Source organism: Poromitra crassiceps (assembly GCF_964638095.1).
Source record: "Poromitra crassiceps genome assembly, chromosome: 2".
In the NCBI taxonomy this organism is placed as follows: Eukaryota; Metazoa; Chordata; class Actinopteri; order Beryciformes; family Melamphaidae; genus Poromitra; species Poromitra crassiceps.
In genome coordinates, this window is record NC_139624.1 from 112896618 (window position 1) to 112912417 (window position 15800).

Consider the following 15800-nt stretch of genomic DNA (forward strand, 5'->3'; position numbering starts at 1 on the left):
GTCTTCTTTTCGTTTTATGGCGGATTGCAATCTTTGACTTTGAAGGTACATACCACCCACCACCTACTGTACCGGAGTATGCAGTAGCCTACATTGTAGCGATCCTTCACAAATTCAATTAGACTACAGCATTATGGGTGCCCATTAGGACCACCAGGGGTCCATGGGGGGGGGGGGGGGTATCCGTCCCCCAGCAAATTGAGAATGTAGTCAGCGGTTCTCAAATTGGAGTCTAGGGACTCCCAAGGGCCCATGAGGGGGGTTCCAGGGGGTCCCCAGCAAAAAGGGTAATATTTTATTTTAGCTAGAATTCCATCAGAGTAACATAATAACATGAGTTTCATACACTTTCTGTAATAAAACATGTAAAAGCAAAACATCTTATCTGAGGTCCTTGGTCCTTGTACAGGAGGAACAAAGCCCCACCTTCCCCCATCAACCTGGGTGACTCCCCAGTCAACACTGTGGAGTCCTTCCGCTTCCTGGGTACAATCATCAGCCAGGACCTAAAATGGGAGCTGAACATCAGAGCTCTCACCAAGAAGGCACAGCAGAGGATGTACTTCATGCGGCAGCTGAAGAAATTCAAAGTGCCAAAGGCCACGATGGTGCACTTCTACACCTCCATCGTTGAGTCCATCCTCACCTCCTCCATCACCGTCTGGTATGCTGCTGCCACTCTCAAAGACACTAACCGACTTCAGCGCATCATCCGCTGCGCTGAGAAGATAATCGGATGCAACCTGCCATCCCTCCAGGACCTGCATGCAGCCAGGACACTGAAGCGGTCTCGCAAGATCTTTAGCTTATTTGACTTTGAAGTTCAAATATTACATTTCTTTTTTAATTAATATGGCTTGCACATCAGCCAATCATAACTTAGGATTTTGGGGCGGATCCATCTTTATGTAATTTATTTGAATCTTTCAGCTTTCATACTCACTTCCAGGTTGTTTGCCACCATATAAAAATAAATACAACACATTGTACATTTACATTTATTGATAATTTAAATAAACCTAACATGGACAGCACACAAATCTGTAATTAAATTAAATTATTAAAAATGTCCAACAAACCACATCAGCATTTACTGATGTTGTACAGGAAAAGCTAGATTATCTGTGCTCATATGGTGGAGTGGTTAAGAGGAATCACTGACATACATTATCTTCTTTCCAGTATCTCCCACTCTGTCAAAGATAAAGCCTATACAAAAATACATAATACAACATTTTCTTTTTTAAAGGCACAACATAAATAACAAATGAATCCAACTTACTACTTACAAATTAGTACTTAATTACTTACAACTCAGTACTTAATTAGCATAGTTCCTCTAGATTAGAAGACAGTACAGACCCGTGGCAGACCACTGACGCTCATTTCCACCTCATTCTTCATTTTGTTCCCCATCCCCTGAAATCTCTACTAACCCTAAAATACAGCCACAGGAAAATACCAGTCATTTTCAGACCAAGTGTGAAAGAGATCCGCTCTCATAACGTGTGCTCTGTTGGATGCATTGAAAATAAAAGTGGAAACCAGGACCCACCAACAAAAAAACAGTGGATAGCAAATGTACAGGAAATATATGAGATGGAAAAGCTGACCTTCTATCTAAGATTGAGAAAGGATAAATTTGATGGGTTCTGGTCCAAATGGTTGGCGCATATGAGTATAGGAGTCTCTATTCCCATTTAGCCTTGTCTGTGCTCATTTAGCCCATGTGTATTTTCACATCGAATGTATTACATGTGTATGTCTCGCTCCCTTTTTTCTCTATTTTTCGCTCTATACTTCTCTCTCTCTCTGAAGCTGATTGGATCAAGTAACCGAACAACATAACTTAACACAAAGCTAACTATTAAAAAACTAAGAATTGATCTGTAACACCCATCATGATGACCTGAGTGTTTGTTGTTTTTTATTTTAATTTTGTGAGTTTGCATTTGTAAAACTGTCACTCATGTGGAGAAATGTTGGAATGTGATGCAAACACTCTGTTCTAAAACAAAAACCTTAAAAAAAAAGTAAAAAAAAAAAAAAAGTGGATTTGTAGGTCATCAAGGTTCATAAAGTTCAAGTCATCAAAGTTTTGATCACATCCAAATGCGGTAGAAACCGAGGACCACAGTGAGACAGGTGAACACTGAGCCTAAAAGGAGGAAAGGGGTGAGAAATTAGTTTTTTCCCCGCAATATTTTATTTTTTATTTTTCTTTGGATGGAAAGCACAGTTTTTCTTGGAAATAAGCCAATGCAACCCAGTCTCTCAATTACACTCCGTCAGCAATAGGGAGCACATCATTTCATTTTAGACCACATATAAAATGTTTATTTTACTGAATTGATATCAAGGAGATCAGCTGCACAATTCTTCTCCGCTTTTGCTTTGTACTTTAATCTATTGCCAGTCGTTTTTGGCTACAAGGATTGTATCAGGATATGTGATGATATCAGGATTGTTTAACAGTTAAATAGGTCAATTTCATGGGTCAGGTGAACTATTTAAGGAAGTGATTGATTGATTAAGTGACGGATTAAAGCACAAAGCAAAAAACAGAAGAGTTGTGCAAATATATATTTTCCTACATTTAAACATACATTTAAACGCAATGATATGGGGGGGAAACCTAATCCTTAGATTCAGACATGCACGACTGATATATTCAGTGTTTCAAAGCCACAGTTTCTGATTCTAGATAACATTAATCCAGTGATATGTCCTACCTGCCAGGTATTTGATAGTGTCCAGTTTATGAGATACCAACATGGTTTTCAAACCAGCTACTTCAGTGTCTATTTTCATGTTGGTCTGAGTCAAATGACGATCTTGCTCTGCATTCTTCACAAGGCAAAAATGGCATACAGACACAGACTTTACAGATGATGCAGCAGTATCATATGAAAACAAATAGAACTACAACAAGATACTAAAAAATACACAAAATAAAACTGCAATCTTCTGAGCAACTGCTTGCATTAGGCCCTGGGGGCCCCTATCTTCGCACAGGCGATATCCCCTATTTACGCTTGCGCACCTGTTTGCGCGTGCCTTAAGACAGGGAAAATAGCGGTCTGCCTTGCGCATTTGTCCAGGTGTTATGCCGAGTTTTGCACCCCTGTCCCAGCAGCTGTTTAAAAGTGATATAATTGTCTGGGTAGACATGGCCTCCCTGATTTCTAAGTTAAAACAGCCCCGAAATATGTTGGGGATGCAATTCTCGGCGGGGATGCGGAAACGTTCACGGCACAAACTGCAGGCGCAAATTAGAGCCGTGCCAAAATCATCTGCGCCCCAAAAATGCCTGCGCAAACGGGATTTGGGCAGTCTTAAGTACCAGAATTATTCACAGGTGTGGCCAGGCAATGCTGGGCATTCCGTCAATCAAAACCAATCAGATTCCCGTCTCACGATAGCTGTTTGCGCGAGGCATGCAATATGCTGTAATTCTCTCCATGTGTAATAGAGTGTACTCACTCGTGCGAGGACAGAGAGAGATGGAGAGAGCTTATTGACATATCGTCTGTGGTGCCAACGACCCTCCGGGTTATGAAGGTAAATAGCCTATGTCCATTGTCCAACAAGTTTTCTCAATTAATTTCCCTCTTTGCAATGTGATAAAAGTTTCTCAGTGAGTTATAGTTGATTGCCTCACTGAATTATCTGCTAATACCCAATTTGAGCAGCAGAATTTGATGTCCTGGCATGGCAAGGCTGTGTGTAATGACATATCCAAAAGGAATTTTACTTTGCACTGCGTTGGGCAGCACGGAGATTATGGTGCGCTCCCAGCGCAGCGAGGTATTTAGCGCTAAGAGGTGCTTTTCAAAGCTCTTAGCGCTAAGTAATTGCGCGCAGCTGACGATAGGATAATGCCATCTATCCCCACATTTTAGCGGTGAAACGCCTGCTTTGGCATGTGGCACGCCTACCGTATGCCCAGTACAATTATAACAGGCATGCGCTTGTGCCCGCCCCCAATTTGCATTGCGCATGGCGTTAAACGAGTGCAAATGCTAAATTACCATTTTTGGGAAGATAGGGCCCTGGATCTTTTTTTTTATTTTTATAGGACAGCAGATATACAGGAAAGGTAGAGTGAGCGTGAGGATGATAAAGAGCCATGGGTCGGATTCGAACCCGGCCCATCTGGTTGCCTGTAACAATTCTTAGATGTAATGCAAGCAGGCGGCGCCCCGGTGGAAAGCGTGCACCACATAGGCCTAGGGCCCTATCTTGGTACAGGCGATGTCCCCTAATTGCGCTTGCGCACCTGGTGGCACGTGCGTTAAGGCAGGGAAGATTGCAGTCCGCCTTGCGCTAGTGTCCAGGTGTTATGCCGAGTTTTGCACCCCCGCCGGTAGCATCCCCACCTCACGGGAGCATATTGTAATGATTTATACAGAAACATAACTGTTTAAACATGATATAATTGAAGTTAAAACAGCCCCAAAATATGGTGGGGATGCAATTACTCGCGGGGGAGCATAACTCGTCACAACAACGGGCGCAAGCACAGATTAAAGGCGTGCCAAATCATTGATGCAATTCGGGTTATTTTGTTGACTGGGGTGGGACAATAGAAACGTGTTTGCAGCGGGTAAACGGCTGAGACAAAAGAAAAGATTGGAGGATTTACAGTGGACTCAATTAAAACTCAGTGAAACATTGAGCTGCCGAATTGTGCCGAGGACAGAGAGAAATGGAGAGAGCTTGTGACAGATCAGCTGTGGTGCCAACGACCCTCCGGGGTATGGTATAGCAGGTGAAGGTGAATAGCCTATTGCAAGTAGGCTACAATGTACAAGCTTTCTCATTTCATTTACCATAACCCTTCCTTGCGATGTGATAAAAGTTTCTCAGTGAATTATAGTTGATTGCCTCACCGAATAATCTGCTGGTTACCCAATTTTAGCAGCAGAATTTGATGTCCTGGCGAGGCACGTCCGTGCGTAATGACGTTTCTGCGCTCCGCAGCGCGGAGATTATGGTGTGCTCAAGCGCAGCGAGTATTTTAAGTATTCTAAGAGGTGGTTTTCAAAGCTCTTAGAGCAAAGTAATTGTGCACTGCTGACAATAGGATAATGCCATCTTTCCCCACATTTTAGTGCTGAAACGCCTGGTTTGGCATGTGGCATGCCTATGTCCAGTACAATTATAACAGGCATGCGCTTGTGCACGCCCCCAATTTGCATTGCGTTAAACGAGCGCGAACGCTAAATTACCTACTGTAGGGCCTGCTTGCATTACATCTAAGAATTGTTACAGGCAACCAGATACAGCAACAATGGACCTGAATTCATTTCCAATTTAATTCAGTTTTTGCCTTTCTTGAAAAAGGGTCTGTGTACATTAGCATTCATTTTTGTGTGGATAAATTCAGGCCTCAATTCTCATTCTTTTCATTTTACACTGTCATTGTATATACCATTAGTGTACATAGTATGTAATTTACCACAAACTAAAAACTATGGGTACAGGTATGGTATTTATACAAACCATTTCCATAATCTCATTTCGCGTTTCCAGGAGTTTCTTCTCATGCTCTGCTTTCTGAAAATATGAACAAAGTTTTCATCAGAAGTGGGGAGGTTGAAGTAAAGCACAGTGCTCACTGTAATATAAAGACATTGTGATCAGGTGATGAGGAACTCACCTGCAATTTTCAAATCAAGATGATAAAAGACCTCCACAGATGTCAGAGGGCACACTATCTCATGCCTTTTGGTTCTGCCCTTCATTAACAGGATTCTCTGCCAAAATATGTGACTGGTACTCTAAAGGCGTTTACAGACTCGTCCGTCAGAGCCTCGCCCCGCCCTCCCCGTATGACGGCGGGTGGACGCCGTCATGCGGGGCTGACGGGGGCTCCTCCAAAATGTAACTCAGCGGCGACGATACGTGCGTGACGTCAGCTGCACGAGAGTTGTGATTGGCCGTTGCCGGGACACCGAGTCAAATTATGACGACGATAAAGAGGTTAGTAGCAAATCCGAATCATTTTCCTTTGTGTGTGCCAACCTCTCCCTACTGCGTCGATTCTAAATAGCTTCTGTGTGTGTCGGAGGTTTACTGCAACCAACGTGCTGACTGACGTCCTAGCATGTAGGGCTCGCTGGCGCCGGCAAACGGCGAGACGGCTCCAATTCGAGGCGGACGGACGAGTCTGTTGTGGCCTTAAGGCCTACAAAATAACCCTACAGGCGGAGGCAGAACTGACCATCTTCGGCTGCTCGGAGTCCTCACTGAACTTCCCTACAGCTGTGCAACAATCTCTGACACTGGGGACAACTGTTACCAAAATACTTATTCTGAAGGAATGGAAATCCTCCGCTTCACCTTCTTTTGAGATGTGGCTGATGGACATGATCTCTGTTATACAGATGGAGGGACTCAGGTCCCTGAGAACCAACTCAACTCAAAGGTTCTCAACTATCTGGGACCCGTTTTTGGCCTACTTTGACGAGGTCAAGAATGACAAGTGACTGAGGCTAGTGGTGACGGATGGCTCGCCCGGCTGGTATCTCATGGCGTGGGATCCCATACACATTATCTTTTAAGAACACTAAGCACCATATGCGGCTGGTAGCACCATATTGTAATGTTTGTCTTGTATATTGTTCTATAAAAAAATGAAAATAAAATATCTAAAAAAGATGATAAAAGACCTCCAATCCATGGCCTAATCTTCTCAAACACTTACCATTTCTTTTGCGCGGTTTTTCTCCAAATTCATGTCTAAGATTGTGTCCAACCGCACTTTGTTCATTACATCCTGCAAGGTGGCAAAGGAAACAAGGAATGAAAAGTCACTAATGAAAAGAAATGCACCAGACAAAAGACATGATGAATCCCTATTCATTTTGTCACAGTCACCCTCCCTCATGGATTTGCGTAGCTTATGGATTTGTCTTATTAATATCATTATGGCTGGCAATAATAAGGGGGGCGGGGGGGTTACGGGTAGTTACGTTGACGTCGGAGTCGTTAAGAAGGACTTCCGGGTTGTTCCAGATGTGGCTTACTTGAATATATTTTATGATTTAAGCTAAGGTCTCATGAGTGGAAGAGATGAAACTAGCACAATGGGCATGGATACATTTATTCAAAGAGAAAGAGACGGTTACAGTGTTTTATAAGGCGGGATGATGCACGCAGAGAGCTGACATCATAATACACTAGTGCAATACCCATAGTGCTGTTTATTATTATCTCCCCATGCACCACCCTGTGTGCGCTTCCTTCCCACACCGCACAATGTCAGGTCCCCCTAAGCGACAATTAAGTGCTTTAGTGCCATCACTGATGCAACTGTGATTTAAATCTGTGTCTGTATGTCTGTGTGCAATAGACCCTTTTACGGTGGACGTCACAGGGTACGAAAATGGTCCAGGGAAATGGTCCAGTCGGCATTTCCCGGGAATCCCGTTTCCCGGGATTAAACCCTAATACATACATACATGCAGACTCATCATTATCGAGTGCTTTAGTGACATCACTGATGATGACATCAGTGATGGAAAGTTGTATGAGGACAGGACATGATAGATTAGGATTTCTGTGAGGTCACGTGAGACTAAATGTGTGTGAATGTTGAGGAGAGTTGTCTATGAAAAAAATACATATGTGTGTGTGTATTTAAATGAACTAGGCACTTGATTCCTACTCGCTAGCTTGTTTTGAGTATGGTCCACGTCTTATATGTCTAAACCTGAACTGGAAAACGTTCACCAAGACGGTGAACCAGGGAGCGCAAGCTGGCGAGACGAGCAGCTGCATCACCAAAGCTAGCCTAACCAGCTACGAAGGTTAGATTCACCCCACTCTCTTTCAGTCCCACAGCCTTTCTGATATGATGTTTCATGGAGACTAAACTCATTGGAAGCCTAGATGAAGGAGTGCCTAATGATAATGGTAAATAACGATACACAGAGGTCAGGTTGCCGTGACAATTTCAATGGGATAACAACATTTCAAACTGTTGGAAATGCTGTTTTTGAGTGCATGATTGGATGTGCTTTTTCATGTCATCTCAGTAGCCTCTCTCTCACATAAGAATGCTTTCCTTTGAGCAGTAAATGTGATCCTTATACTTGTAATGAATCCAAATGACCACTTACTGCCAGCTGCACCTTGAGCTGCAATAGCTGGATCTTGATTTTCTGAGAGAAAGGTGAAAAACAGTGAAATTGGCAAGTCATATGAATCCAAAACAAAAACAGAGACAACAGAGCGCTTAAGAGTTAATTAGCCAATTGCACACAGCCCCTCACTTCTACTTGATTTCTGTGTGGTGCTGATGGACAGCTCCTTTTGTCGTTAAAATAAAAAGTGTTTTGAGAACACATTATTTGATCTTCGTACTGTTTACAGTCAGATGTGGGGCGCAAACATTTTTTAAGCTTTTCAAGTGGGCCATGAATCGGAAAAGGTTCGGAATTGCTGATATACACAATGCAATAAGCAATTCAGAGCCAATCCTGAAACTAATGTATACTACAGCAGGGTTCCCTGCGGGCCGCGTTCAGGTGCATTTTCTACAACGCACCTGAACGCAACATGCAAGATACGCGCTGCTCTCCGTATTGACCTGGCTATGAGCCCCTCCCCCTCTAAACAAACACTGGTGCAGTCAACTTCTGTTGTAACATTTCAGTCTGGATTCTGGAATATTTTTCAATCATCTTGATGAAATCAGGCTAAATGTAATGTAAGAGATTACTGTTGAACACTGAATAAGTGTCCACATGTTCATGTCATATAATATTTCAGTCTGGAATATGGAATATTTTTCAATAATGTTGATGACTAATAGGGTAAAAGTAATCTCATGTGGAAGAAATGACTGTTCTACATTGAGGAAGTAAAATCTTAAATAATTAACTAATTTTTGTTCTTGTGGGACCCTCAACACAGGCTTTGAGAATCCCGGGCCACTTACTGATACTTATTTCCCCCCCTTCAATTACACAGATATTGTGATGTACTGTATCGTAGATTAAATTTGTTGCAATGTATCGATTATCGCAGAATCTCTTTATCGTGATACCATCGTTATCGAGGGCCAAGTTCCAAGTATTGTGTTACTCTGTGATTCCCACCGCTAATGCAACCACGGCCCGAGCCTTACCTCATTCTCTGCCAGTAAAGTGGAGAACTCGCTCTTCTCCAGGATGATCATGTCCTTCTTCACTGCTGCTATCTGAGACATCACCCGCTGCAGCATGATCTCCTGCCAAATCAGTCAATTAGCAAATGACAGCCTTTACATAGAGTCCACCTAACCTGGTAAACAAGCCGCTCACATGAACCCACATTTCATTTTGTTCTTGGTTCTCGTCTGGCCTCAAGCCCTGGGAGGGCTTCTGCAGAAACTGCAAAGCGTACAAGCAAATCAGCGACCCGCCTCGTAGTTGACATCCTAACTGGCCAATCAGGAACGCCACCAGCAAACAATAATGCCTGTCCGCCTCCTTGCCTGTCCGCCTCGAGGAGTAATGTCAACGTTCGTCAAGTTTAAACAGACATAAAGTGCAGATATTGCAGAAATAGACTCAATAACAATTAAACAAGTACAGGAGTATGCAACAGCGGAGTTTCTCGGCGGAAAATGTGTTTTTGCCGTTCTCCCGAGTGGATTTGGCTTTGACTGGATCCAATGCTGATTGGCTGAAGGAGTTGTCTCTCTGTCAAGGCAAGTACACCCGCCCAACTTGCACTGCTAAACACTGGGTGAAAGCTTCAGGCCAGATGGTCCCGCAGAACGAAATTAAATGTGAGTTCACGTGACCGGCTGGTTTACCAGGCTACGGAAGACCTGGACGTAGTGTTAATTTTGATTGTTATTTTTTAGTTTAGTCTTAGTTCTGTGTCAAATGTCCTTGTTAGTTTTTATCATATTAAGTCAACCTCATCCTGTTATTTTTTAGTCAAGTTTTAGTCTGAGTAAAAGTATGAGTATTTTAATCTCATCTATTCAGGATACCATGCACCTCTCCTTCAGTTCAGGACATACATAGGAGGATACCATGCACCTCTCCTTCAGTTCAGGACATACATAGGATGATACCATGCACCTCTCCTTCAGTTCAGGACATACATAGGAGGATACCATGCACCTCTCCTTCAGTTCAGGACATACATAGGAGGATACCATGCACCTCTCCTTCAGTTCAGGACATACATAGGAGGATACCATGCACCTCTCCTTCAGTTCAGTAATTTTGGACCTACATATAATTGAACCCGCAGAGAATATTGAGTCCCTACCAACTAAAAAGAGCGAGCTCTGTTGCCTCTTGCCACTAACAATGAGTCCAAATGGGGTTTGTCAAAATGGCTCCAAAAGTCTGTGAAACCCAGTCTGTGAAAAAGATGTGACGACAAACCAACAGCATATTAACCAATATTGTATGCGGGATCAAGTCCTACAGGTACTGTATGTAAGATACTAATTATATATAAATGTAGGTCCAAAATGAGCAAACTTATCCTTTAACTTGTCTCATTAGTGACCACCTAAAAAGCAGAACTCATTGAACTACTACAGTCTCACCTGCTGCACTTTGGTTACCATGTCATTATAGATGGCATCCATGTTGGAGTTTGTCGTCCTCACCAGCACCTTGACAATCACTTCAGCTTGCGGAGTGCTAAACCCTGTTCACGGGAGAGAACTGTCTTTACGAGGAGAAGAACATATCATGCAGAGTACCGTCATAACACCAACGCTCTGCATTACGGTGGAACATTTCAATCAACAGAAGTAACAAACCATTTTCTTCCAGCAGCCGCACCACTGCATGTGTATCAAAAAACAGCTTCCGGTTTGCAGACTTTGGCATGTCTGCTTTCAAATCGTATTGGAGGGCTTTGATAGAGGTGCTCAGCTCTGTGATCAAACAAACAAGATGAGAATGTGTCAGGGGAAATAATACAGTATCTACAAAGGTATGGCAATTGAGTACGCTGGACAGTGGAACCTGGAATTAGAGAAATGTTCAATGACAAGATTTTGATGTCTTTTTGGCATTGCACATTGTAGGTCACTGCACATTTCAAAGCAGTATGACAAATTGCTTTACAAACAATAAATCAAGAAAAAGCAATAAGCGAAACTGGAAAAAGAAATGAATCGATTAAAAACAGGATTACACACAACACGCAAGGTGGTGCAGGTCCTGGGTTCGATTCCCGCCTGGGTCACTGTGGCATTGGGGCGTGGCTAATTGTTTATATCACATTCTATTATTTTTATTGTTTACTTTCTATTCTATTTTTGTGCTTATACGGCCTACTGTTTGTTATCCCTTTTTCCATGTTACAACCTATCATCCCATTACTGCAACAACCCAAATTTCCACGGGAATAATGTTTATCCTCATTTTGGTTGTGAGGTGAGTCTAAATCCATAAATCCCAACCATTAAAGCAATATAGTTTTGTGAAATTGTGAAATAATTATTTGTAAAACGGATTGTTCTTGGAGGAGGAAAACCTTTTCTACAAAAGGCTATGCTGAGACAGCTGGAAAGAAGGGAGGCACTACAGCATATTATGTCAACACTGTGTGCAATCTGGGCAAAAGTTGCTATTGAAAACACTGAGGATTAGCATCAGGGTTAGTGTCTTGAGGAATATGCAACGTGAAATTGGTTAGGTAGACAGTACACCTAAACTGACCACAAAATATGTTTTTTATCTGTTCATATTATGATGCATTTACATTGTAATTATTTTATTTCTTGCCTATTTTGTATTATAAATAATAATTAAAACATTTTCACCTGATGATTTTGACATAAATCACATCATTCTTTTGTATGTGCACTACAGGGATTATCAAACAGGTGTTGTTTATTCATTTTAAGAATGGCATTTAACTCTTCATTATCAAGTTTTAGAAACAACCCCTTTATTTAACTAACACTTTCTAAATATGTTTATTTGCCCATATATCTAAGTGATATGGACAGCAGACCACACTGTCTGAATGTAGCCGCAAGCTGCGGTCACATTTCGGTGTAATACTTTCACAAAATAAACACAGTGAAGGTCGTTAGCATTAGCATGCAGGGAGAACCAGTTCTAAAAATGGAATTTGTCTAAACTAAATAAATGCGTGGTGGTGGTTTCTATGTATGCCGAAATGATCTGTAACGGAGATCTAGCCATTTTGCAAAAGGTCTTATTTTAAAAGGTATAGGCTATTTTAAAAGGTATAGGCTATTGGCTTCTCATGCTCCCACAGAGCATAAGAATTCATCTCGGACACTTGACAGATATTGGTGACAGCGCGGTTTAGTTCATTAGAGTAGTAGGCTTCTGGCTACATCATTACTACAACAAGCATGAGAACCTACCTCTTACAAAAATCCGCGTTCGCCTGAAAAGCAGCATAGTTTTCAGTGCAGATCGTCTCTCCCTCCATGGCTTAATATTACAGACTGGAGTGGTGACACAATGGAAACATGGCTTGTTGGGGACGCCTGTCAAACTGCTCTTGAATGCGACACTGTTTGATGGCGCTGTAACGTGTAATTCTCTGTAGTTATATCTAGCCTCATACCGGACTTCTGGGCAGAAAACAAAGTGTTTAAACCGCTGTTTCAGAACCATGGCCAGCCGGGTTCTTCAGTCTGTGGAAAAAGTTCAGTTGCCGTCTAGTCTCGCTAGTTGCCGTCTAACAACTTCTACCAAAGAGGGAAGAAGGCAAGTGGAGATATATTCGGGGTTTCGGATGTCGCCATTTTTTCCTGAAAAGACGCCTCCTTGCGCCAATGGGATGCGTGCACAACAGCACAGAACCTCCTTCAGGCCAAAATGGCGGATTTGCTGTGCGCTGATCTATGGCGCTGATGCTGCAATGGAAATGGTCTCCTTCGGTTCTTATCAATGTAAGTTCTTTCCTTCTACTTGATGCTTCCTTCCTTCACTGTCAAGCCAGCCAAAGTAAAACCACATACAACCTCCGGTCCTATGACTTTCAAAATACATACATATATATTTATTGTTTTTTTTATTGTTTTTTTTATTTTATTTTTTACAAGGCGGACGTTTTTGGTTAGGTTAGACCAGGTTATTGTACAACCCAGAACATGGTGCTAATGTGTTAGCATTGTCCCGTCCACATACTGTTTAACGTGGGGACACCTCGTCATTCCGAAATGTCGGCACTCCGAAATACCGGCATTCCGACAAAATTGAGATCTGTCTCGCCATTGCGAAAGAACCCTCCCCCAGACCCTAACCCTAAACCTAACCTCTCCCACCCCCCACGCCTAAGCCTAACCTCCCCCAGAACCTAACCTCTCGGCGAAACATTTTTTGGAGATAAAAAGGGCCGCCTCTCCGAAAGCATAGAAGTCAATGATCGGAATGCCGACACTTCGGAATGGCGAGCTGACCCCGTCGTTAGCATTTGAGCTAACGCTATTGTAACAAACTATATCCAGGATGCACATTGCACATGCAACATTACTAATCTGATTAATATCACATATTTGGGTGATGTACCCCATCAAATTGCTGTAGCGGGCTGTTTTAAAGCTAGAGCAAAGTTTCTGGTGTCATCTGAATGGAAGAATTATTAAATTTGAATATGAAAAATATAAATGATGGTATAATAAACTTTGATTACCAGTCCTTTTCATCAAATTAGTAGCTATAATTGGGAGTGATGGTGTTACAGTGGGCTACTGGCGGAAATGCATGGTCACAATCTGGCCCTCTGGTAGTGAGGAGGTTTGTGTGTGACCCTCTCTATCATCAAAGTTGTCCATCCCTGACCTAAACAGAATGGAAACATAATTAATGATATTATCTACAGCTGCTTTACTTTCTGCTTTTACCACCTCAAAAGGGTTGCTGTGAAATGGGTCTATTGAGGGGGACTTATGGCAGGAGATAATGTCATTCTCTATGCATTGTAGACTTACTAGAATGGATGACAGAAGTGCATTCATAATAATTAGTTATTTCATTTCCAGCATGCGCTTTTTTTTATTTAAATTTCCTGCTGCCTTATATATCATTGTCTGATGGATGCTCGAGACAAAATAGGGCTAGGCTATCTGTAAACAACAATTTTCCTATGTAATAATATGACTATTTTCTTTTCCTAGGATTCAGAATCCTCCAGCTACGTGATAAAATCACTCCGAATCAATGTTTGTCAGACATGTAAAGGACGGGAAAAATATGAATTTATCATTTTTATTACAGTATTAGGTCTATTGCTGGAACTCCATTTGGGAATTTTTGGAACAATATGATACAGAGTTTTGCCATTTGGTAATTCTACACAGTGTCTCTGAACTTTTGATCAGTACAAAAGCATACAAGTGCTACAAAACTATCTCAATCCATGATATACAATTACTAATAACATTGATTTAATACTGTACAGTTCAGTAGTCAAGGACTATTCTTCAACAAGAACTCATCTGAACTTTTGTAGTTCAGCACAAATTAACAATCCAACAAAGAATTTTTTCAAAGTCACACCACACATAGCCTTTAGTACTTTTGCACCAAGGATTTGTTAAACAGAAATTTTGCACATGAACATTTTCTCTTGGTTATGCTTCTTCCATACATACCAGTATTAATTAATACACAGGACAAGATGTTACTATCTTGTCCTGTGTATTAATTAAAGGAACACTCTGCCCATTTTCAACCAGCTTTGTTTCATTAGAACATCAGTAGTATATCAGAAAACTGTAAACTGTTTTGAAGTCTGTCATTTAATTTGACAGTTATTGAGTGTTAAAGTGTGGACCAGTGACATCACTGGTCCACACTAACTCAAATTAATAACTCATTAACTCAAATCAACTCTCAATAACTGTCAAACTAGAAGAATGATGAATAGTTTGACAGTTATCGAGAGTTGATTTGAGTTAATGAGTTATTCATTTGAGTTAGTGTGGACCAGTGATGTCACTGGTCCACACTTTAACACTCAATAACTGTCAAATTAAATGACAGACTTCAAAACCGTTTACAGTTTTCTGAAATACTACTGATGTTCTAATGATACAAAGCTGGTTGAAAATGGGCGGAGTGTTCCTTTAAGCATTCACCAATTGTTACACAAAGGTTTTAGTCAGGTTTAGATTTGGCCACTGTCTGTCTAACCAACTCATATACACCAATACAGTAAGTGTTTTCAATCACCTTTGCCCAGATCACTGATATTTGCATAAAATGCCTTAAAAACAATTATTCACTTTCTCCAGGTTGGTCACGACCACTGAACCTGAATGGAGAAGTCATTCACATTCAAATCAGTGTTCCTGGAAAGTTGAAGCAGCAGTCATTTTTTGTGTAGGCTACTGGGCTAGCTTGCATAAACGACTTACAACAAATCACTGAGGTCTCTGTCACCTTGCTGCCATGGGTTGCTAATATGCTAATGAAAATTAGAACAGCTAGCTAGTAGCTAGTTTAAAATTTGATAATTCACTAGGCGAAGATCAAAATATTATTTTTTACAAGTATTATTGCATCTCCATTTACTCTGGAATGGTAATAGATTTATGTTTACTGACACTTGATTCACTTTTCATAGCTTTTTAGCTTTCAAACAAGGCCAGACATTATGCATATAGGCCTTATGGTTGAGGAGCCATCCTGATTGATTTGGGGCATGTCTGTCTAGGCGAGAGAATACCCAAAGCACCCTGGGCTAATAGGAGTTATCATTGATTCATATTTAAAACTTGAGCAACATTCTGGCTCAGAATTATTTTTTCCTTACACTGACAAAATAGGTTTTGTCCATGTTGAGGG

General features: G+C 41.5%; 1 protein-coding gene across 1 annotated transcript; it reads right to left on the minus strand.

Annotated features, from left to right (window-relative positions):
• Window positions 1–997: 997 nt before the first annotated feature.
• On the minus strand, window positions 998–12673 carry mcur1 (mitochondrial calcium uniporter regulator 1). The gene is made up of 9 exons (XM_083651853.1): window positions 12368–12673; window positions 10781–10897; window positions 10562–10665; window positions 9137–9238; window positions 8127–8168; window positions 6710–6781; window positions 5506–5559; window positions 2733–2847; window positions 998–2158 (listed from the first exon to the last, which is right to left on the minus strand). Exons 1-9 carry the CDS (start codon window positions 12621–12623, stop codon window positions 2103–2105), a joined length of 918 nt encoding a protein of 305 aa, XP_083507979.1. The 5' UTR covers window positions 12624–12673; the 3' UTR covers window positions 998–2102.
• Between the last annotated feature and the right edge of the window lie 3127 nt (window positions 12674–15800).

Bases quoted from the DNA above. Each gene is read 5' to 3' on its own strand.
- mcur1 (XM_083651853.1), bottom strand. From the start codon at position 12,623: ATGGTTCTGAAACAGCGGTTTAAACACTTTGTTTTCTGCCCAGAAGTC. The intron at 10,666-10,780 runs GTTTGTTACTTC...TCCCGTGAACAG, and splicing joins GCGGCTGCTGGAAGAAAATG to GGTTTAGCACTCCGCAAGCT. The intron at 8,169-9,136 runs GTAAGGCTCGGG...CCTTTCTCTCAG, and splicing joins CTTTACTGGCAGAGAATGAG to AAAATCAAGATCCAGCTATT.